This window comes from Paroedura picta, chromosome 5 (assembly GCF_049243985.1).
Source record: "Paroedura picta isolate Pp20150507F chromosome 5, Ppicta_v3.0, whole genome shotgun sequence".
NCBI classification, from domain to species: domain Eukaryota; kingdom Metazoa; phylum Chordata; class Lepidosauria; order Squamata; family Gekkonidae; genus Paroedura; species Paroedura picta.
In genome coordinates this window covers 87,595,693-87,621,196 of record NC_135373.1, presented here as the reverse complement: position 1 = coordinate 87,621,196, position 25,504 = coordinate 87,595,693, and the positions used below count along the sequence as shown (strand labels likewise).

Genomic DNA, 25,504 nt, shown 5'->3' with positions numbered 1-25,504 from the left:
GGAAGGAAAGGAGTTGGTTGAGCTGGATGAGCAGGTTCTGGGAAGTCTGATGACCAATTTGAATTTGCCTCTGCAGAATGTGCAAAATTGGCATGGTGTATAGCCTTTCAGTTTGAATACTGAATATAAAAAATGTAATAGAACCTTGTTCAGTGTTAAGTAACACAAAATTTTTGTGTTTTAGACTGGGGAACAGAAAAGTATCATGGCGCTATTTGCCAGTGGGACCTAAAACATGCAATGGTTCAGCACCTTTAAGGACTCCACTAGTTTAAGTAGCCTTTCTCCAATAAGTGCAGAACTGGGACCTATTTAAAACATTTGGGAATCACTGGCATTCAGGATAGAATAGATGACTAAAAGTTACATATAATAAAAATGTAAAACTTTATTTCTATTTTTTTCAGCATTAGAAAAGTAACAGGGCTGTGACACATTATTTTCATTCTTCAGACATAACCAAATACATTACAAAACTGAATGAGAAATCAAACAATTTCTGTTTGTCACACATTGCCTCAAGCAAGTGTCCTTGAAAACCTATCGTGTACTGTATATAACTCAGCCCCACAGTGACAGGGGATGTGTTTTCAGCTGTTCAGGATCATAAGATGGTATTCCAAGATCCATGAAACAAAAAAGAAACACAAGGCAATAGACTTAAGGAAATGTTATTGTGATAATCCTGGAGGTCATACACTAAATTTACTATATCTTCCATACTAAGCTCCTTCAGTACAATTGAGAAATGGTAGCTTTCACACACAAACCAACAACAAATAGTACAGCAAATTCACACAGAACTATGTACACCTGAGGAATATGAATGCTTTACATTACATTTGGCTCATTTAGGATTTATTAAAAGATTATTTTGAATTAAATGGAATGTTTGTGCTTAAAACTTTTCAATGATCCATGCTTTCATCCAGACAAGGCAGTTCATGCTCAGAAGCGTGTGTGTGTGTATATATAAAACATCAGACATGAATTATATTCACATCCAAATGTGGAAGTAATTTGTAACTTTCAATGATTTGTGCATTGGGGTATACATCAAAATATCAATGTGCACTTGAATGTGCACCTGGATGTGCATCCCCTTGGAAGCAATACATTACTTTTTCACATGCCAATTTACAATCCCCAATGTGCATTAAAGCTTGCTTCCATGGGTGAATTCCCCTCTTTGGATCAGGGCTTCTGGCTGCAATTCTGAAATGACTTGCTTACACATGGACTTATGCAAGTATATAGTTGTGAATAATTCAGAATAGTAGGCACAATCAAGAGAAAGCTACTCACAACTAAGGATCACTTACACTTTTGCCAAAGAGTTAAGCATGTTTGAGTACAACAAAATTAATGGATTTAAGTGTGCTTATAGCATACTCAACTGCAACCACTACTTCCTTACAGTGTATAATGCTTTATGTGTACACTTTAACATGTGAAGTATGAATTAGCAAGTGTTTGCTTGAAAATACAGTTATAGAGATCCACCCAAAAGAGAGCCAGGATGGTCATAACTCACTTTCATGTATAGCTACTGTGGCAAATATGCTTCTGCTGCACAGTATGAGTTGCAAAGCAGCCTTAAGGGCTGCTGCTAATCCATGACTCTTTCTGGTACTGATTTAAACAAACACCACTCATGATGTGATGCCTTTGCAATCTGCCTTTCACTTTCTGTCTCCTATCATCGTCTGTGAAGGCAGGGAACAACAGTATGGATGCTGTCACCTCATGTGAGAAAGGGGAACTGGCGAAGTGGCAGTTCTATGCCAGCCTTGCAAGATGGAATTCCACCCTGACTTCCAATAAAATCCAGGGACAAAAGCAGGACTAAATGTTCAGATCTCAATTAATCATATTTTTCTAATGATTGCTGGTTTGTATATATGGTAAATAAGATATTAATACAGTAACAGGCTTCCACTGTACAAAAGTATCATTTGATAATTTATAATATTTATGAAGGCACATACATTGAACAAACTTTTTGTTTTTATAAAAACTTGCACTTTGCTTTTAATTAATTGTAAGAAGGGGATTTGTTTTGGCCCCTGATGTTTCTGGAAATATAACAAGGTTTCATCCTTGCAGTAGTTACATTGTAGTTTCTTCCCACTCAAGTTCCACATCACCTACAAAAGAAACAGATATAAACAGAAATACTAATTGAAGCTTTTAAGAATGTGATAGTTTAGCAAAGCAAGGATGATGGGAATTGTCTCAAGCTTTCTATTCTACAAGTACAATTATGGCTCCTTGTATAATCTTGCTGTCTTTATTAGTTTGTATTTTGGATTATCCAGGTTAATGGGGGAGTATAATGTAGAGTTGTACTTCTTTGTTTCTTCTCTAGATTTATTACTCTAGACAAGCTGAACTTCACTAATTGCCAGTTTGAGTAGGATGCATACCAAGTGGCATTTCTTAGAAACTACTAATAAAATATGGTCAAACTACTACCCCTTGACAGTGATTTTTATCAGGGATTATTACCAAATCTGATTATACTGGATTTTGTAACGTAAGAAAGGGTCCCTGCTCCTTCAGAACATGCATTATATCAAACCTTTTACAAGGGACTTCTGATGAGAAGTCTAACCAACACTAAATCCAAGACTCAATTCTTGGTGTTTACAGATGGTTCTCCAAGTGCTTGACTCACTTCTGAGAACACAAAAACATGTACTTCTCTATTCTCAAAAGTAAACCTGGCATTTCCCTGAAAGTCCGCAAGTATGCATTTCTGGGCTCTGACTCTTGACACTGTAATTCTCCACTGACACTGAGGGGAAAATGGCTGAGCTAGTGGGTCATAAGAAAGACATGGAATCATTCCCTGCCCACACCTGAGGTTCCTCCAATGAAATCCATGAACTTAGAATCATAGAATAATAGAGTTGGAAGGGACCTCATGGGTCATCTAGTCCAACCCCCTGCACTATGCAGGACACTCACATCCCAATCGCTCATCTACTGTAACCTGCCACTCCTTTGCCTTCACAGAATCAGCCTCTCTGTCAGATGGCCTCTGTTTAAAAATTTCCAATGACCTTTCTGTCTTGACCAGAAAGGTTATGTAGGATGTGATAGGCATGTATAATCATAGAATCATAGAATAATAGAGTTGGAAGGGCCATCTAATCCAATCCCCTGCTCAACGCAGGATCAGCCCAAAGCATCCTAAAGCAGCCAAGAAAAGTGTGTATCCAACCTTTGCTTGAAGACTGCCAGTGAGGGGGAGCTCACCACATCCTTAGGCAGCCTATTCCACTGCTCTACTCTGACTGTGAAATTTCCCCCCCCCTGATATCTAGCCTATATCGTTGTACTTGTAGTTTAAACTAGCGATCCCCAACCTGTGGTCTATATGTAGTCCATCGACTAATTGGAGGTGGGCCGCGAAGGACGCCTTCTCTCCCCCCCCCCGGCCCTTTACTTCATCCCCCTGGCCCTTTACAACACACTTTGGGTGTCATTGTCTCCCATCACTCCCAGATGGGACTATCTCGTTGCAGAGAAACAAGCTTGGGGTTCCCATTGATTTGTCATTGTCATGAGTTAAAATTTCCATGAAAATAAATGTTCCTTATGTTCATTGTTGTGGCGTGTCTGTATCTTATTTTGAAGGGATGTTTAAACATTACCATAGTAATCAGAGAGCGTTAGGGCAGTGGTTGAGAGTAGAGGAGTAAACTACCCCCCCCCCACCGGGCCTCAGTGAAATTGTCAAGCGTTGAGTGGTCCCCGGTGATAAAAAGGTTGGGGACCACTGGTTTAAACCCATTACTGCGCGTTTCCTCTGCAGCCAACGGAAACAGCATCCTGCCCTCCTCTGACAACCTTTCAAATACTTAAAGAGGGCTATCATGTCCCCTCTCAACCTCCTTTTCTCCAGGCTGAACATTCTCAAGTCCCTCAACCTATCTTCATAGGGCTTGGTCCCTTGGCCCTTTCAATTTTATCCATGTCCTTCTTGAAGTGTGGCCTCCAGAACTGCATACAGTACTCCAGGTGTGGTCTGACCAGTGCCGTATACAATGGGACTATGACATCTTGTGATTTTGATGTGATGCCCCTGTTGATACAGTCCAAAATGGCATTTGCCTTTTTTACCGCTGCATCACACTGCCTGCTCATGTTTAGCTTACAATCCACAAGTACCCCAAGGTCTCGTTCAGTAGGCATGCTTTTCATTTTTCTGATGTAGAACTTTACACATCTTTATTAAATTGCATCTTGTTCTCATTTGCCCATTTTTCCATTGTGTTCAGATCTCATTGAACTCTGTCTCTATCTTCTGGAGTATTTGCCAGTCCTCCCAATTTGGTGTCATCTGCAAACTTAATGAGCAGTCCCTCCACCCCCTCATCTACCCCCTTCAACACATCAGAATCCCCGGAATAGTAAAGAAATCCTAAATGGAACAGAACTGCAGAAACTAATTCATTCCCAGTTGTTATGGTTATATTACCAATGTGATGTTCTTAAGCAATCTATTAAAGTGATTTTTATGTTGACTTGTATTTGAGTTTGATTTTTTGAAGTTGCCTTGGGAATCATGTATTGAAAGGAGGGTTATAAAATTTCTTATACAAAACCCCACATATGTGCTTACCTTCCATGGCATCCAAAGAGTCCATCTTTTGCAGTACTGAATAGTTTACAAAACATACTGGCTGGCTGCTCCTCTTGACTGTCAACAAATCCAAAACACATTGGTGCAAAAATATATACTGTGCCTGTGAAAGGTGAAAATGAAGGCATATTCAGATTATCTACTTAAAATATTTATACTCTGAATTCTCAATTAAAAATGCTTGAGATAATGAATAGAGAACTTGCTTCTGCTGGTAAAATGCCATGGCAAAGTTTTGGAATATGCACATATAGGATGTTAAAGGAACACTTTATGTCTGACATACCACTGAAAATGAAGTAAAACACATACATTAAAACTCAAGGCTGAGTTTGCTTACTGGAACAGTCTATATGGTATCTATATATTATATATTTTAATTTGTATTTTACTATAGCACTCTGCAGTTGTTAGACTGGTGTTATGAAAAGTGAGAAGTCATAAACCACATATTTTGGGGAGCACAATAGCTGTATGATATGGATAGGGTATGCACATATAGATTTTCCATGTGAGTACAGAGTCTCTTCATGAAAACCAGCAGGGCTTCCATCAGTGGAAATTGTACCGAGATGGAAAAGCCATGCGTTCACACAATACAGTAATGTAATGTATTGCACTCCAAAAAGTGAAGCTGATAGCTTCCCACTCTGCATGAATGGAATGCCAATGCAGTATCTGCACAGGGCTCTTATCTTAGCAGTAAGGAAGTAACAATAAGGTTAACAAACACACAAAAATTAAATCTAATTAGCTTCTAACAGTATCTGGACTTTAATCCAACCAGATTATTTCTAATAATGAAAGTAGTGACACCCAGGCTCTCACAGGTATGTGGGACACATACCTGCTCTGGAGTCTTTAATCCATCCCCATCCCTTCCTCACAAACATACACACATACTTCCCCCTCCCCTCTCTCTTCTTTCCTCTTCCTTCTCTGGTCCCTTCCCCCCCACACACACAAACAAACACACACAAACAAACAAACACACACAGAAAATGTCCCTCCCTCCCTTCCTCCTTACTTCTTCTCCCAGGAGGGCCCCAACCTTCTCCGGCCTGGAGGGCAGTGCCTAGGCCTGTGCTGGTGTTTTGGCCTGTGTGCTGGCCCCTGGAGGGCAGCTGCCCATCCCTGGGAGCTGTGCAGCCTCTGCCCTGGCCCTCAGAGGCCTCTCCACCACCCAGACTTCCTTCTCCCTCCCTGCTCACTTTCGTGGCAGCATTGGCCTGACCAGCCTCAGCACTACCTTGTGATGTCCCCTGGCTGGGTGGGGTGGCACTGGTTTACCCGGCCACCACACTGGCCTACCCAGCCATCACACTGCTCCACAACTGCTCAGGCCTCCCCAAGCAGTGTGGCGGTGTCCTGGCCTCCTCCAGCAACAGCCTGTGCTGTCCCAGCTGGCTGCCTTCCACAGTACCCCACAGCTGCCCCAGCCTCTTCTGGCACGCTCCCTGAGGTAGGGATACCAGTGTCACGTCCGTAGCCATTTCCATCCCAGGGTCCATGCCAGAAGATGTGTCCCAGATCAAAAAGCAAGAAGGATACTTTAATGAGAGGAGCATTCATCCGGCTTGATTCATATAAAACAATCGTTTATAATAGCAGAACAAAATCCTTCACCAGGCATGTCACATCAATGTGACTTTAGTTTTGTTTTATTAAAAATTATTTGATATTTACATATTTCTCCTTGGCAGCACTGGATAGCAAATCCCACTTAATCATGTTTTCAAGAAAGATACCAGAAATACATGGGCCATATAAGAGAATACACAAGCTTTGTGCTGTCTTCTAACAAGAAGGAAAATTACATTCCATACTGTAAGCATGACTGCTCTGGCCCAGGCTTCCAGCTGTCATGCCAGTGTTCTATGCGCAGCAATGTTTTTTCAAGGGGGCAGCATTCCATCATGCAAGCTTCTATCTACTGTTCTAAAGTGGTGCAGTCCAAGACCAGAGGCAAGTTTACCCTCTCAGCTGCTCACTGTGAGAGCTATGCTACAGAGAAGGCTTTAAAATAGCTTACCAAATTCTGTACGGTACACATCCTTTCTGTTCTCAGCTCAGCTACAAGCCCGTATATGTCCACAAAGTCATGATCATTTACGTGCTGTGTTAAGTGATCAAGGGCAATGTAAACTCCGGTTCTTCCAACTCCAGCACTATAATGAACAAATGGAGAATGAATTATGGCACATGTAAGTCTAAGGGTGCACTGCTTAGGCCAACCTTGGAACCAGTTAGTAGAGTTGGCAACTCCAGCTTGGAAAATTCCTGGAGATTTGGAGATGGTTCTTAGGGAGGGGAAGGGAGCTCAGCAGAGATAGAACACCACAGAGGACACCTTCTGGACCGTTTATGCACTGGAGGTTTCATGCTGGGCTGCAGGCTGGAGTTTTAGTCATAGCAGGTTGCCCCACCTCTTCCTGCACCCACACGGGGGAGCATTTGGCCCAGTGCACCTCATCTGCCCACGATTTGTGCTCCTGCACGAGAACCAGGGCAGTGAAGTGCCCAGTGCATAAACGGTCCTGTTGTTGTCATTTCCTCCTGGGAAACTGATTTTTGTAGTTTGGAGGTCAGTTGTAATTCCTGGAGAAATCCGGGTCCACCTGGAGGATGACAGCACTACAGATTAGGATGGCAATTAAGCCCCTGCACTAAGTAACCAGGGAGATGCATTGAAATAGTTTTATACTGTCAATGTGATGCCTTAGGGGGACTTAACTGGCACCCTAGGGCTTCCCAGTTCACATCCTGCTGCAGTACCTGGAGATCGAGTATTGGCAGATTAATAAAATCTCAGGATCCCCTACTCCAAAGAATTTAAATTGGCCTCAACCAGGGCCAGGGCCAGGGCCAGGGCCAGGGCCAGGGCCTTCTCAGCCCCTGCCCCAGCTTGGTCGAATGCTCTTCCCAGTAAGATCAGGGCCCTGCGGGACCTTAAAACAGTTCCACAGGGTATGAAAGACAGAGATTTCCACCGGTTCTATGGTAGAGACCTTGAAATAACAGAAATCAGCTGGCCTTCCTGCCCAAATCCAACTGATTAATTTTTCATCTGAGGGACTATATTTTTATATAGTGTTCTTCCTCCTTTTCTTTGAGAGGGATGAAACAGTTTTTTTATTGTTTTTTGATGTATTTAAAATGTTTCAAAATGTAAGGTAGCTCTTCCGCCAGGCATGGCTGCTGCTTGGTTGAGGTCGAAGGGAACCAGCAACACCCACTGGACCCCTGAACCTCCTTCACAGGAATCCATGTACCTGAACTGAACCATGGACCTGTTTGATTGTTATCCTGTTTAAACTGTGATCTTCTGTTGTTGTTATTATTATTCTGTTTGACACAAAACTCGAGTTCAGTGTATTGTTCTATATGTTCCATGTGAACTGCCCTGAGCCTCAGGGGAGGGCAATATACAAATGTGATTAATAAATAAATATTTACATTTGTATATTTAAACTGCTATGTGTTCAATTGTGTAACCTGCCCTGAGCCTTTGAGGAAGGGTGGGCTAGAAATATGACACATAGATAAATAAATGTCAGTGAAAAAGGTGGTGTAAGTGTAAACATTTTGCAGGACAATTGATCTCAAATGGGAAAGAAAAAAAACCCACATACACACCAAGCACAGCTGTAGTGCAGCTTGGGACACTACGACACTACACAAGTTTGCTAGTACTTCCGTATCTCAGATGAGACGGTGCTTGGGATGGGGCTGTATTTCTCTGGAATTATGTTGGACACACGTAGGACACCAAAGAGAAGAGAGTGACATACTTGGTGGTGAGAACTCTAAGTATATGATATTTGCATTAAAAAACTCCCATGAGAGTCCAACTATCACAGGGTATGAGGAACACATAGTTACTGTGAGACCCCATGATCCTGCCTCCCCCCCTCTCTCACACACACATACACACACTCTCCTTCCTCACTCCTCTCTTGGCTCTCCCACCTACCTGTACTTCATGCTCTCTCCCCCACAATCCCTCCCTCCTGCCCCCCCCACATTTTCCCCACTCCCCCCTTGCCTGTCCTACCTACCTGTCCTTCCTGGTCCCTTCCTCTGCACACCTTTCCATCACATCTTTCTTTCCCACCTACTTCTCCTTCCTGGTCCATCAACCCACCCACCCCTTCTTACCTGTACCAGCAGATGTTATCTGGCCCTCTGCTGGTGGCCACAGAGTCTCCCCACCTCCCAGTGGAGGGCAGGACAGGCCTGGGAAGCTAGGCACCACAGTGACAGAGCTTCCTCAGGATGCCCCACTCTGTCGAAGGTGTGACAGGCCTGGGAAGCTGGGCACAGTGGCAACAGAGCTTCTCTGGCCTGCCCCGCTCTCCAGAAGGAGGACTGGCCTGCAAAGCGAGCTTTAGGACCCCTGCCTCTGCTGGCTTTGCAGCCAGCACCTCAGCCACAGCCTTTCTGCTAGTGGCCTCCGCAAATGTTTTGGCATGTTCTCTGGGGTGGACCTACAGACATCATATCCATATCCAGGAGTGCACCAGAAGATGTGTTCCACATCAAAAATAGAACTTTGTACAAGCAGTCAGAGTGGAGAACAAACCCAGCATATTGCCTACTTAGTGTAGTGGTTAGGAGCATGGACGTCTAATCTGGTGAGCCAGGTTTGATTCCTTGCTCCTCCACATGCAGCCAGCTGGGTGACTTTGGGTTCACCACAGCACTGATAAAGCTGTTCTGACTGAGCAGTAGTATCAGGGCTCTCTCAGCCTACCTCACAGGGTTCTATTGTGGGGAAAGGAAAGGGAAGGCGATTGTAAGATGGTTTGAGACTCCTTCTTCTGACAACTGTGCTCTGTTCAGTACTACTCAATTTATCCGCCCACACAGATAAGGGATAAGGGAGCCCTGTCTCTGATTGCTGCAAATATCCCCACTATTAACCACAACATCTCCCTACAGCAGCCTTTCTCAAATTTTTTTACATTGAGAAACCTCTGAAACATCTTTCAGATTTTGAAAAAACCCATAAGTGGTGTAGTGCAGTGGTAGTAGCAAAGCATAGCTGTGCACATGCCCATCTGGGGCACCTTCCCTTCACACAAACGCTGGCCATTCTGAATTTCCCCCTCCCCATCCTAAGGACAGAGAGGATCCAAAAACCCAGCCACTGGTATTTTGCCCCAATTGTAAACACCCAGGAAAAATACAACAGAGGACTCATCTTTTCATGAGCAGACTGGGTTCTCTTCCATCCCATACTGTTTTTTCACTACTACATGACAAGGTTTAGTTCAAAGACTCAACCTGATCACCAAAGCTGCTTGGTCACTACTGGCACTTCAGGATAGAGATTAATATGCCTGATCTGAATCTGTCTCTCACCACTTTGAACATTCCAAATACAGGATAGACAATGAATGAAACTTTCTGCCCTGCTTCTTTGATCTGCTCTCCCTTGCCTCCCCACCATAGCCTCCGTGCTATGTGAACTTATCCCTTCCCTTTTCCCATTCTGAGTGCCATTCAGAGGTAAAAACCTAAACCCTCTCCTTCCAACATACCCTTCCTCTTCTCCTCTCTTGGAACACTGTACGCTCATAAAAACACTAAGGATGGGTTCCTATTTTGGGCTAGTGCATAACTGGGATGTCTTCCACAAAGGGATGGCTTATTGTTGCTCATTTCCCAATGCTTGTGTGATTTTATATGCCATCTAGCTATTCATAGCTCATTAATTCCCCCAATTCATTATTTTAGATTGATTTTTCAAACTGCCCATATTTTCTTACATTTCTTTTGTTATTTTTATACATTCTATAAAGATTAGAAATCAGGTACTGCCTTCTCTTACTGTCTGATATGCCAAATCCGTTCCTTACATATTACCCAAGTTTGCATCTGTTTTAAGCACAGACCAAGGATTTCTTGCCCAGGAAATCTGGAGATGCACTTGTGAAAGAGTGTTCCTGCATATTACTAGCTTTCCAGGTAACACCATTACTATTTATTATTATCTACTGAAATCTCCACTTACCTGCAGTGAACGATGATGGGTGTATTGTCATGTGCTCGGCTCGCACGGATCAGCTTTACAAAGCGGATTAATGATGCAGTTGCTTCAGGCACTCCGTGTTCGGGCCAGGCAGTAAAGTTACACTGGCGTACCATCATACAATCTCCATGCTTTCAAAGATAGAACAATAAAGATTACTGCTTTAGAATTTTCACTGTAAACTTTCACCTATAATTTGAGTGCTCGCACTTATACAGGGATGCATTCAAGCCCTTTAGTCTGAGAAGCATGCCCTTAATTGGATTATCTTAGAAGTATAAGATCAGCAACCAAGACTAATTCAAACTGTACATGTTCTTTGCTTGATATTTTATAATTCAGAGATATATAACATTAAAGTGCATGATTATGTGAAAACCTTTCAGTGTTTGATATGTCATATAGTCTCAGGTCAGATGTGCTGGAGGGCATATGTCATAACAGACTTATTGAACCCAACAGGTATACATCTATTAGTGCCTCAATGGGAGACCATTAGGTGATCCTGTGTACTCCCCCATTATTTCAGTGATGGAAAGAATAATAAGTATAGTTACTGTGTGTTGTCAAATTGTAACCAACTCATAAAGATCCCAGTACCATGGGGTTTTATCAAGAATTAAACGGAGGTGGTTTGCCATTGTCTTCATAGCAACCTCTCGTAATCTTAAATCCAAGTATTAATTGTGTCCCACTGTACTTTACTTCCAAGTAGTACTGAGATTGGGCTAAGTTGGGCAGAAAGGCAGTATATAAATGCAGTAAAGATGTAATATATATCAAAATCATGTCTGCTTCACACAAGCGAGTGATCAACTTGATACCAATGCTAGTGAGTAATACATAAGCACATGTCAGCCTACACAGAGATTCAATGAATCTTCATGAGACTTCCTTCCTACTTGTTTGCTATTGTTCTGAAACAGAAATAGGGGGAATGGACCGTTGTGATAATTTTCTAGTCTCATGGAACAAACCAACAAGTTTAGACACAGTTGTCTAGCAAAATAAAATCTAATATAATTTATTCATAAAAAAGCTATTAACATTCGGGAAAGCTAGATGAGTTTAGGATTAAAAGTATACATCATAGGAACCGACTATGATTTTTATACCATATATGGAAGTATCTTTAAAAACTAATTAATTAGATATGTCCTTACCCTTTCAATTTTTAGATCCCTGATGGTCCAGTCTGTTTGATGGTCTTCCACTAATTTAGTAATCACTATATCTCCAAAAACAGTCACTGGAATGTTATCTTCTGGCCAGTATTGATGACATCTTATCTGTTACCAGTATGGAACAAAATAGTCTTGTGCTGTTTTTTTAATGTATAATTGCCAATTATCAATTCTAGTTGCAATTTATTTGCTAGTTACATACCCGTCCTTTCTCAAAGCACTGTGTAAGCATCACAAGGGTTTTTGCTCTAGTTTCCCATATCATTCTCCAGAAATCCCCCACCGTGCCTGGTAATGGCCCTTGAGTAGCAATAAATTCATTTGGACATAAATAGCCCTAAGAAGAAGAAAATACTCAATGCTGATTAAGAAAAAAAGGTGAACACATTCAGCTAGCAATCTCATTTGAAGTCAACTTTATATTGCTCATAGCAGCGACCTACTCCCCTGCTGTATAAAAGCATTTAAAATTTTATAATTGCTTAGTGTTTCTTTGGGCAATCAGGAAATAATATCTCAATTTCAACCAGTATCATTCTTTTAATGCATCCCTTGCCAAAGATTGTAGAAAGTTACAGTGTTTAGTAATAAATGTAGTAGCCTTCATTGATCCTAGGAATTATCAAAATATTTATACAGGGTGTAAGAAGCCCTAAGCCCTTTGGGAAGGGCAACATAGAAATCTAATGAATAAATACATTTTTTAAATTGTTTTCCTGCAAGGGTATAAATGCCACAAGGAAAACTCTGATGGACCTGGTTCCAAATATCCTGTTTTTGGTGCTAGTTCACCAGGAACGAAGGGACACATAACAAAGTTTTGTATCTCTGAGTTATGGTTCTTCACCTCGCTCTAACACTGGAAAGGATTAACATAGCTTCTCTCTGCCACCTGTTCTCTATATTATGTATCAGATAACTAACAGCTGTGAATTATTTGACCTGTAAGCATCTTGATTTTACTTGACTAGCAAACATAAATGGACTAAATCATTCTCCAGTGTGAATCATTCTCCTTTTGAAATTATGACAGCGATTGTGAGCAGATCAACTTAGAAGTTTGTCACATTTTATTCAATGATGCTTATTCCCATGAAAATGTTCTTAGGATTGTAGGCTTTATCCTGGAAAACGAGCTGATATCTGTGTTTGCTTCCTATGCTGCCTTCCTACCTTTAACACATCTTAATGTTCAAATCAAAGACTGAAAGTCTATAATCTCTTTCCAACAAAAAGGAACCTTAAAAGGAACATATTTATTGTTCTGTGTTAGAGCCACAATCTGCTTGACTTTCCTTTTTGCATTAAGGTAGAGAAACGAGACTTTAGTCAGCACAGAACATTCAGTGATGCTAGCTGGACAGTTGACCAGGCATCCCCTAAAAACCAAGCCTCAGCCAAAACTAACATTATAATAATTAACCAAGACACTCATATCTCATATGTGAGCATTCTACCATAACAGGCTGACATGGTTACTATCTCCATTCGTATCACACAATAACTTATAGTTAAATCCATGGGTTCAGAGATCAGGGTACTGGATTCTTGCTTTGGTGCTAGACTCCAGGATCAATAATTACAGGTTTTCTTTTTTCTTAAATGGAAAACTGATAAGACAGGAAGCTGCCAAGCCCTGACAGTAAAACAGCCAACTGGTTGTTAGTGACTGAGACTATTTCAATGCTGCTCTAACATGCAATCACCTTTTAGAGGGTTGATTGAATATTAGAGGTAATATAGCAGCTGACAGTTTCTAGTCTGCATCAGCAAGACAGCAGGTGTCCTGTCTTGAAGGAGTGCAGAGTGGGGATTAACTATACCTCAGGAAGAAAACAGAATACCTGTATTAGGCCTACATTTGGTGGTGAGCAAATCTGTAACAGTTTAGGGGCTAACCCCTATGGGCATGATAGACTGGTATAGCCCCTCATATGGAAGGGCAAATTCCACAGCATATGCCAGGGAAATCCTCTTTCAGCCAAGAATCTGCTATGATCTTGATGCAAGAGGTAACAGATAAGATACCTGCTAATAGGCTTGGGTGAGTAACTGACAGCTTCTTACTTGTAGCAGAGATGAAATGATAGAAAGTATAAAAGTGTTCTGTGAAGTGGGTGAATGGAGGTAAATACTTCTGGGGAATAGTAGCAAAGCACTGAACTCTAGGGCACCAGCAATAATGAGATCAGCTGTAGCAGTAATTACAAATGGGTGTTCCCATTTCATTCTTTAGTAGCATCATAAAACAAGGTTTAAAGTGGTAAATATTGCAACTGCTATTAAATCTTAAAAACAAAAGCAACCAATTTCCATGTAACAAGCCTATAGCACGAGAAGCAGCAATAGTAGAAGTAGATAAAGGAAAAGTTAGGTATGTTCTTATATAAAATCTATTTTAAGTCACTCTCCCAAAATAATTAAAATAGGAAAAATGTGGTAATAGTTTCTTCAGACTTACAGACACATAACTAGCATTGATATAATCAGAACCAGGTATACTAGCATCAGGCATTAGCTTCACTCTGTTGTTGTTATCTGTGTGGCAAAAATAAAGTTCATTAGTCTATAAACAAGGGTCTAAACATAATTTTCAATATTATCTGCTATCCTATCTCATGTAATCATGTATTTAATGGGATGCTGCAAAGCCATAAGCAAACTTCAAAGTGTGGGGTGAAGAATCTATTATTTTCGTCATCAATTCAGCCTTTGGGTTTCAACACATTCTGGCAAATAATTTTATTGGATGCTGAACTCACTTCTCACTGTCTACTTACACAGTAACAACAGATAAATGGATGAAAATATTTCAAGGTCCCCCCCCCCCACCTGTATTTGTTCTCTCATACCTTATATAACAAGTCCTAATGTAGTTTTCATCCAGATGAACATAGTGTCAGTTTTTAAGCAAACTGTGATGGAACTGTAATGAAAGAGGTCTACCCCCCCTCCTTAAACCTTCATTTGTGTTTGCTCGCAGAAACCATCCTGGATAGAGGTAATCCTCTACAGAAGGGTTCTGATAGGTTGTACAGGAAGGACGAGTTACAGAAGATGAAGAGGGGGAAAAGCTGCAGTGGGAGACACCTCAGACTATTGAGGTGTTTAGACGATGAAGCCTAGGTTGGTTAACAATCCAGAGTGTGAGGGAGGCATGCTCTCACAGGGTGCTCTTGAGGGAAGATGTGTTCTGGCTAAGGGGCTGGCTAAGGGAGGAGCCTGGGAGATTATTTCAAACCTAGCCAAGGATAAAAATTCTCTTCTGGAGAGAGAAAGTTTCCTTAGTCCTGTGTTCTGAAAGTACCATCAAGGGATTTGAATAGGCATATACTGCTAAACCATAATCTTGTCCTCCTAACCCTTTTATTTAGTCCCTCCCAAGAGTTAACTTCTATTTATTTATTTGTTAAACTTTGTAACAGCTCTTGTGTGTGGTGGTTTACTGAGGTAAAATTACATCTTATATCGGTTGTTAGGGAGGACATCTGGGGCTGCTTTCCCTTATAACGGCAAGACACCGGTGGGGCAAACACCATAAAGCCCTGAAGGGAGAATATACATAAAGCTCACCAGCAGAAATTTAGAGAAAGGGATTTTTATTTGAAAAGAAGTTTATGTCAGCCACAGTCCCTGTCACCCTCACAAAAATAAAGGTGTCTCAGGCATAGGGATTGGGTTAAGTGCTTGGCCCTCTCCGGGCTGTGACACAAACATATGTTGAATATGAACATGCTTTATTATTTATAATGGAATATATGTGTTACAATATAAACAACAATACTATGGGTATACCAGAAGAACAGAAATAATAATGTATTGGAACAGATTTTTGAACACATGCATGGGAAATTAATATGGTCTATTAAAAAGAAACAAATAAATGTTGAGATTCTGCTACCACATTATATCATAAACAGACTACAAGTGTATGTTTTAACTCTTGTAAATTATGCCACAGCATGCCCCTTGAACCAGCAGCAGATAACAGGAGCAGCTGCTCTGAAGTTAATAGCGTAGAATGTAGCTACATTAACAGAGGAATGCCTTGCCCCCCATCTCACATCACAGCTAATGCTTAAAATAATAATGGCACTTCTTGTCTTATTAACTGAAAAATGAAGCAGTGTTGACTACAGAGAGACAGACTCCTGTCTCCTGTGATAAAATCTATCCTAGACTTATACGTTACTATATATTGACTCTGATCTTTAGTGGACTCTTACACAGCACATTTATAAGTATACTTTAAAAAGCATCACAAGCTTAAAGGGAAATTGAATATAAAGAGAGGTGTATTTTAGACTGTAATATCTTACACATTTACTTTTCAGGAGGAAAAATCTAGGAAAAATACAAGGGTTTTGACACATAGATTATATTACAAAGTTAAGAAGTGATTTGAAGCTATAGCTAGTTTCTGCACCTGCAGATTATGGACAGTGAGAATAAGCAAACATATATTTGTAGATAACACTTGATAAAACAAAAAGGATACCAAGACAAATTTCACAATAAGGGATTATTATAAGTATATACATATACAAATAACAGAGTGAGATAAAAGAACCCAGACCACACTTTTAGACTATAAAAGAGGGAAAAGAGTAATCAGGAAAAATATACATACACGGCTTGATGTTAGGAAACCGATTTTTAGACCTGTTCCAAGGCAGATCGGCATCTGTTGCTGCTAGGTCTGGAAGAAACTTGGGAAGTTCCTATAGAATAACAGATATGTCTGATCATCTTTTACGTTTTCTATTCTATTGTAAATAAATCGAGACATCATTCAATCAGTAGTGATTATTCAAGGAAACCTGAATAATATCCAGAGTTTTTATTTTGTTTTTGTGACAGAATATGTGACAAAAGTAATTGGATTCAGTTGTGTCCTTTTAGTGTTAGGAAAGACTTTAGATGTCCGAAGTATACTGCATTTCTAAGGACAGCTGGTAACATTACAGAAGTCTTTCACCTAACTGTCAACTTTAGTTACATCAGCAGTGTCAGATTCTGAACTACAGAAGAAATCGTCAGCCTGAACAATCTAAGCTTATATGAACTTTCACCTTAGAAGACTGCATAAAGTCACCTTTCTGTGTTTCCATGAGATGCTGGGGGGGGGGGGGGATAGCCTTTTCCCGAGCCCCTTAATGTGGCAATGATGGCCTATTGCCTTGCTCTCACCTATCAGTTATGCATTTTCCCTAACTTCTTTGTATGAGAACAAGTAAATACTTAAATCAAACAGGGACAACTGGCAATTTGTTATTGCTCACTGACCTCTGCTGCTGTGCAGGAAGGACAGGAAGATGCATGCTGGGCATTACAAATAGGGATAAGAAAAAGGATGAGTGGCTTGCATCCCAATTCAAAGTATTAAATATTTTCTAAATGCGAAGGGAGAAGTGGCATAATCAGGTCACATAAAAAAACCAAAATGTAGTGAAAGATTTTTTGAAAAAGAGTTAGAGAAGAAGCACGGGAGTAACAGGTTTTTCTCTGCCTCCTCAGGATACTGCTAACAGCATTGTTTGAATTCTTGAGGTGCTGCATGATACAATATTCATATCAAAACATACCTCCAAAAATAAATAAATGTTGTTCTAACTCCAATAATTTGAAAATCAGCTAAAGTAAGATGTGCAGGAAAACTTCAAAACATTTCAAGAAAAAAAAAATCCTTTTCCCCTTCAAAAACAATATAAAATCTATTGTAAGAAGATGGCCCTTAGAGTTTCACTGTTGCAAATGTTACAAATGAAAAGCAACACAAGCTTTTTATTAGCATGAATTGGGGGGGCGGGGGAGATTTCAGAGATACCATTTACTTCCAGAAGGTAATTAAAAGCACAAAAGGCATCCTAATTGGGTGAGGCCAGGAAAGTAAGATTGCAGGCCCCTCCTCAGGCTATGCCAGTCCATTGGCAAACTCCTACCCCCACAACAGGTACTGGCTGGTGGACTGGGGAAGGAGGGTTCATACCTGCCGCCGGTTACTGGTATTTGAGTGATGGATTTTATGTGCAGGTTTATTGGGGATTTAAGTAATTGTTACCTGCCATGAGCTATTTGCGGGAGTCGTGGGCTAAAAATCTAATAAATCAAATTGATCAATACATATGTTGCTCTAAGCACTTACATCTATGAAAGTCCATTGAAGTCAATGTTCTCAGAATATGTAACTATGCTTAGGGTAACAGAGAATAGTAGTGTTGGTCTGCAGTAAAACAGCTGGATTTGAGTGCAGTAGTAGAATAGAAACATGCTTGTATCTGATAAAGAGTTTTGGTTCTCAAAAGCTCATATACTGAAAATCTTGTTGGTATATTAAGTGCTACAGGACTCAAATCTAGCTGCTAAGGATGGCATGGTGAGTATCTGTTTATAAAATCCAGACACTCTGAGACTGCAGCATAGATCCCCTCCACACTCCAACATGTACTGAAATATGTTTTTTAATAGGTGCAGTATCTTATTCTTAGTCTACTGATACTAAAATGGAATTTTGGGCCTTGTAGTGGAATAAACAGCTCTATACACCATATTCTTCAGAACTCTCTCATGGTGAGTCCATTATTAAAAGCAGAACAGAAGTGTTAAAGGACCATGACGAAGAATCTGTAGGAGATACTATTAATCATCTCACCCTTTTGTTATTCTCTGAAAGGATGAAATGTTACCATTTAATAGCATAAGTGTCAATTGTTTTTTTCTTCATTATTCATAAAACCCGACAGCAAGCTATTCATGGCAAACGTATAAATCCTAAATAATAAAGTCATTGGAGACTGACAAATGATTTTTGGAACAGCAAATGAGTGAGTGTGTTAGAAATGATGAATACAGTGCTTCTGAGAAAACAAATAGGGGATCTACTGTGAATAAACTGGATAACTATAGAAGAAGTTTCTTACAAAAGTCATGAAAGTCCAAGGCTTAAGCATAGTTTCTGTATGAGGTAGTTATTACATAAATGTCATGCATGTTTGGGAAGACTTTTCTGTTTTCAACTGAAGGAGACATGCAGTGCGATTGAGCGAGACATTGCTGGTTGTAAAATGGTTTGCAAACTGCTGTAAATTACTCCTATGATTCTCTATTGTGATAAATGGGTACTAAACAAGACCAATGTAGTGTCCTTGAGTAACTCCCATTTATTTCAAAGCAGTCTGTGCATGGAAATTGCTTGGAATTAGGGAAAGTTTCTGTGCATATGTTATGTTTTTGTGCATTATGTAACTGCTGAGTGATAAATTTTATTTTGTCATACGCGATTTAAACCTTCTTGTACATTGCTGTAGTACTAGACTACTGATTGTTCTTTAAAACTACAGGTGCCCAAGGAGTAAATGGTGCTCACCAGCTGGTTTACATATTACTTACCAGCTTCATATGGTGGAACAGGAATATACCCCTTCCTTCTCTCTACAGTGCAAATGATATTATTTACAATCCAGGGCCTTCAAATGAATGTTCAATAATGCAGTACTGTTTGCACTATTTTTTCCTCCTCATCCCAAATAGGAGAGGAAATCACATCAATGAGGCTTCCGCATGATCAGTTATTCATATGGCACTATGTAGTCTCTGTGGTAGGCAGGATATGGTACCTCACTTCCCGATCATGTGGAGGTTCCAGGTAATATATGAAGTGGTGCTAAATTATTTTAAATTCTCATCTTGATTAATCAATGAATCAGGATTGTACCCAAAGAGCTTTCAACCAAGAACCTATGTAACTGCAGAACAGTCACGTTAAAGTAAATGAATCTTCTCCTTGAGAAGACTATGGCTGAGGACTGCAGTCAGGGATGGGGTACATCTAACAATTCTCCTTATCATGTTGCAGCATTTTATGTTCATAAAATCAAGTAACTGTACACATCCAATATTATCAGAACCAATGGCAACTTTGTATATTTAAGACGTAAGCCAGTGTTTCTCAGTCTCTTATAGTGGTCCCACATCTATTTGCACCCCTTCTATTAGTTGTGCAGATATCCTTTAAGCACGGTTGTGCAAATGCAGCTTATTCCTGTGAGCAAAGATCTGTAGTCCTTGGCACAAATCTAACAATGGTATTAGAAAAGTAGCCAGATATCCTATTCTTTCAAAAATATGCATAAAGGAAAACTCATTTGGAACAAAAGAAGGCATCGTATTACCGAGGCCGCCCGTTGACGGGTGGTGGAGCTGGCACCAGGGAAGAGGCACGAAGAGGTGACGTGGGGAGGCCGCACGTCGGAGACAGACGGCCGCTCGGAGCGTGGCGCGTCCATAATGAGGTGGGCTATAAATAGCGCCACGTGCGCTAGCCCCGCCTCACTTGGCCGGAGAGAGCTGCTGGTGACGGAAGGCTTCTTAGCTCTCCCATTGCCTACAGCGCGGCCAGCGACCGGAGCCTGGGAGGCGGTGTTTGGCACTGTGGGCCCGCACTTCGCCAGCACGGCGGCGATGACGCGGGTGCTCGGGAGCCGGGGGATCAGGAGAGCTGCGGCGTTGGGAGCAGGAGCACGCCGATCCTCCCCCCCACCGCGCCGATCTCAGAGGCGTCCCAGGCTACGTGGCAGGGCAAGGCTGGTGCATACGTGTGCTCACTCCACCCTCCGGGAACGGCGTGAGGAAAGTATAAGTTAAAAAAAAATGGAAAAGCTCAGGGCTGCGTGGCAAAGACGCTGAAGAAACGGAGCAAGGCGGGGGGCAGTGGGGACGGTCCCACTGGGCACGCCGATCCCGGGACAAGCCGTGGGGGTGAGGGGATGGGTAGGCCCAGGCCCTCGAGACGAGCCAGCACTCTTAGGGCAAGAGCAGCATGGGCGGCGGCTGTTCACACAGCGGGCTGGGGGGTTAGAAGCCCATGGGGGACAAAAGAGGCAGGAGTCTCCCGGGGAACGTGGCCACCCTCGCAGACGGACCAGTGGCCATCGCAGGAGTGGAGGGGAGGGGGCCTCATTCAGGGAGTCCAGCACCCCTTCCCAGCGACCGAGAGGGTGTGGCTCTTCTTCAGAGAGTTCCAGTGCCCATTCCAGACACCCACCTGGTCAAGCTACATCAAGGAGAGGGAGGGGGGGAAAGGGGCAAGAGGCACAGGGACCCCCCAGAGAAGAAGATGGCCCATCCACAAGCGGGGCCAGACCAAAACACACAGCCAGCAGGCAGGCTGGGAGCACCAGGGGCCGGCTGCCAGCTGGGCTACCACAGCCTAAACAAGAGGGAAGGTCTGGGGAAAGCAGTAAGTCATCCAGTCATAGTGGGAGGTCCAGGAGGAGGGGCAGCGCACCCAGGGACCCAGCTGCATTCTGGCAAGGGTATGCTCAAGCCATGGCGCAGCAATCTGGGTGCAAACGTGGCCGGGATCGCGGCCAGGCATCGAGCTCCACAGGGGAGAGCAGCAGAGGGGCCAGCTCGGAGCAGATGGTACCTGGTGCCTCCATCTCCCATGTGCGGGAGCGGCATTGGCGGAGGCGGCCACACCGTTGCCACAAGCATGAGTGTGCGGGGCGCAGCTCAACGTACTCCGGTGAGTCTCCATCAGAGGATTCATGGCATGGCTCTCACTAGGATGGCTGGTAATGGTTGGAGAGGGCATTCACTCCTGGCCTTCCCTCATGGCTACATAGGTGGCGGTCCATGGCTAACTGACTGTTGGAAGCCAGAGGGGTGATGGGCGATGCCAGGGCTCCAACACGGCAATACACGGATGCAGAGGCTCCTCCTGGCGTGCACCTGCCGTGCAAGTTGCGGGAACGCGCATTGGAGGGATACTTCATAGATGTTTTCGCCTTCATAAGGCAACCTAACAAAGAAGGGGACACTGGAAAACGCAGGGATGCTAGGAGGAAGGAGGTGCCCAGATGGGAACGCACATTCCCCAACTGGCTTCAGGGTTTTACGGAATATGCCTCCCTTATCAGCGCGGCATACCCAGAACGAGGGTGGCACCTGGGCCGTTATCTAGCCCATGTCTTGGAGGCCTGAGAGCTTGGGGGAGATGAGGCTGCCCTGGAGTATGACAGGTGCTTCAGGGAAATGGCATCTCTTCCACCTGTCAATGGCATCTCAAATGGCATCTCTTCCACCTGTCAATCAAGCCAGGCAGCCAATCCCCTTTCTCCATGCTTTAAAGGGCCTACGATGCCTGCTATTTTTTTTTTAAAGATAATTGTGCTCTATTGAAATGCCTATGCATCTAATCATAGATGCATGGTGCTTCTTTACTGCCACCACTTATGGAATAACGAATCTTGCTTCTTTTAAAAATAAATCTTATTCCTGATTGTGGGGAAGCTTAGAGAGGCATGCTTTGTGCTACAACTTGGGGAACATTTTTTTCCTTTGCCTGCATGATTGCATGCCTATTTGTTGCTCCAGGCAGTTCACTTAAAAAAACCCCCAACAACTCCTGTCCCTGGGAGAAGAGAGAGGGAGGCGGGTGCAAGGGTGGGACATTGGAGGTGGAGATAGCGCTTCTTCACCTTCATACATTTTTTTGCAGGTAGCCTGCTGGTTGCTTTCCTTTAGCCAGCGCTACGTATGTTGGTGAATCCACTTTTGGGGATTCACCAACTAGCACTTTAAAATGGAGGATGTAACTGGCTGTTTACTGCTCAGACGCTGCATGTTGATGACATCATGTGGATGAACCACAATATAACTACAATGAAAGGAATGTATCTCGCTATTTTTAAAGGGTGTGGAAATCCCCCTGGTATATGAAAAAGTAGAGGAGACCAAGAAGATAACTAGGATAGTGAAGTCAGCACCTTCTCTACTGTTCAGTGTCATTCTTTGCCTGATTCCAGGCCTGTTGCTACTCTTCGGACAATTTCCTCCTTCTTCTCGCAAGTGCCACTCTCAATCTTACCCTCTCTCCCAGGTACAGATGTAGTTAGGAACCTATGTCTCTCCTCTTTCCTATCGGATATATTAATTCCCAAATAAACCTTTATCTACTCTTTAATTAGGTTATGCACCATTGTTGTGTTAATTAGTCTGCCAAGAGACCATGTGAAGGATTCACAATGTTGTAACAACTGCTGGTAACATACCAAAAATTCTTCTTGAAACTTTAGGTTATTGTTTGAACAAAGCTCTTCAACGTGTTGTAGAAAACATTTCTTGCTTATTGGCCTGTAAACAAAAAGTCAGTATTAGCTTATGGGTCCCTCTCTCCCCAAAAGCCCATTTAACTATCTGGCTGTTACAATTCAGGTATACAAAAAGTTGTATGAACCATTCACTTAAGTTGTAATTGTGGTGAAAGAATAGCTTATTGTTTTAAATATCCCTTGATTTTGTTGATGTAGAACTACTTGCTATGTACAATTTTTGCTTTACAAATTTGGTTTCTTCAGATGCATTCTTTTGATGCTTATATATGTTTGCAAAGTCGCCTTTCGATTCAATTCAAGCACATAATACTTCTTTTGTCACACAAAAACCATTTTATACAATGCAGGGCTTTAGTCATATAAAATATAGCAGTGACTTCATTCCCATAATGACATGGTTTTTAAAACCCAAGGAGTTAAATATCCCTGTATTACTCGCCAAGCTAAAACACAGACATGCAGGCTTCACCCCAGAGAGAGAGAAAGCATTTCTCCAGTTACCATGCAATTAGTCATGCTTTTATGATTTACACACAGCTTGGAGTTTTTTCTAATAAATATACAAAAAGGAGCCACACATTATTATTCATCAAACTAGCCAGTCTACAGTCACAATATGAAAATCAGCAATCAACTTACTTGATGGATTTTCTATAACTAAGTAACCTGCAACAGAGATTACGTTACATGAGGTAAGTTGTGAGTCAGACAATATTTTGCATTCCAGTCAAACTCTAGATGCAACTAAGGAGTCAGAAATGCATTCACTGTTACAAACAATTCCATTTTAAAACATATGTTTACTACGTAAGAAAAATCAATACAACTGTGCCAATAACAAAACATGCTTAAGATTTTTATTAGTCTGGGAAACAAGTTTTTGGCACTATGGAGAATCTAGTTTGATACGACTGGTTATAGTTGATAGTTTTATAGAGGAAAGTTTATACTATTTCACTTTTCACATTCCTTTTAAACTCCTTTCCTCATAATGGGCAATTTTCCCCCCACATATCCAGGGCAGTTTGTTTATACTGACTGAATATGGCATGGCATTTCATAGCTCTGTTGCTCCCTACAGAGTGTTTTTAAGCACACAGTATATTTAAAGGAACTATTACACACACACACTTAATGGTATAAGTTTGGTTTCTTTCTGAATCAGTCGAAGCTGCACAACATCTAAATAATTATAACTGTAATTATTTACATGCAGAGTCCATCTTTCAAACTGGGACTTGAGATGCATTCAAGTCACCAGTGGGTCAAATCTTGAGCTTGGATACAGGCAAAGCTGTTTGAAGATCAGGTTCCCTTTCAACCAGGCTACTATTCCCCTAACAGTTTTGCAAAGTAAAAGCTGTACCCCCTAATTTGAAAAATATGGAAGGCACTACAGAAAATCCAGTTTCTGGGATAATTTCCAATTTAATAAAGACAGGGCGAAAAGTAGCCCGTTATCACTCTCATATTTTGCACAGGTTCTGGCAAGGATTTTCCAGAATAGGGGCAGAACACCTGAAAAGATAGAAGCGATTTAAGATTTAAATTGTAAAATCCATATTGGAATATAAAATATAATAAATACGAATTATGTTTAGGGGAAGGTCATATTCACAGATATGATGCCCAAATATGAACTATTGTGAAGGTTTTAAGAAAGAATAATTATCTAAAGTATGCCAATTACTCCAATAGGCTCTTTTGAATATGATTTCTACATACTTTTTCACCATAAAGAATGTAAATCTTCATTACCAGTGACACTATTGTTTTAAACTAATTAATTTTGATACTTAATGATACTATATCTTATTGCGTGGGTTTTTAAAACATTGTCAGCCACCCCGTGACTGTTTTTGGAGAGGGGTGGCCTAAAAGCCAAATAAATAAATAAACTGGTCAACTGTTTGGGCACTTCACCTAGAAAGGCATGACAATAGTGAAATTGACTTCTTTTTTGGCTTTGTATACTGATGCTAGTGAGAGATGTTAGAAATTAAACTGTGGTAGTTACCATGTTTAGGTTGCTGAAACTGAGGAGCTGCACTCTGGATTGATAATGAATGAGGTAATTATAACATGCACTCATTGGAGAAACAATAAGTAAAAAGTAACCCTCAACATATTAGAGCTTTGAACGCTCTATGTGAATTAATACAATAAAGGCATATTAAAGTTTACTTAAAATATTAAAAAAAAGACTTTCAAGGGTATCATCTCTGGAGAAAAATCTTCAAGTGGTTTAAAAAGGAGAATGAGTAACAATAATATGCCAGTCAAGAAATTAATTGTATAAATCTCAGGTAAGAGCTATCATTTCAAAACAGAAAAAGTAAACACAATTCAATTAACAAAATAAGATCAATAAATTTTTCTTACATTGCTATGGTGGCAACAGTGCTATTGCATCAGAAGAATTGTGCTGCTATTAAACCAAACAGGATTTTGCCCAGAAAGCAGGGGGGGGGGGAAAGCTGACAATAGATTGTTTCATACATTTCCATTTGTATGCACT

At 41.5% G+C, this 25,504-nt stretch overlaps 1 protein-coding gene across 3 annotated transcripts in view; it reads right to left on the bottom strand.

Annotated features, from left to right (window-relative positions):
- Positions 1–368: 368 nt before the first annotated feature.
- The window catches only part of PTPRQ (protein tyrosine phosphatase receptor type Q), a 132,517-nt gene continuing 107,381 nt past the window's right edge, over positions 369–25,504 (bottom strand). For all 3 annotated transcript variants that reach the window (XM_077338906.1, XM_077338907.1, XM_077338908.1), the window contains 10 exons: positions 23,626–23,652; positions 22,924–23,005; positions 16,500–16,590; positions 14,331–14,407; positions 12,072–12,206; positions 11,849–11,974; positions 10,668–10,816; positions 6,684–6,819; positions 4,631–4,754; positions 369–2,147 (listed from right to left, as the gene is read on the bottom strand). In XM_077338906.1, coding sequence (XP_077195021.1) covers positions 2,110–2,147; positions 4,631–4,754; positions 6,684–6,819; positions 10,668–10,816; positions 11,849–11,974; positions 12,072–12,206; positions 14,331–14,407; positions 16,500–16,590; positions 22,924–23,005; positions 23,626–23,652 — 985 coding nt within the window. In that variant the 3' untranslated portion in view covers positions 369–2,109. The remainder of the gene's footprint in view (positions 2,148–4,630; positions 4,755–6,683; positions 6,820–10,667; positions 10,817–11,848; positions 11,975–12,071; positions 12,207–14,330; positions 14,408–16,499; positions 16,591–22,923; positions 23,006–23,625; positions 23,653–25,504) is intronic.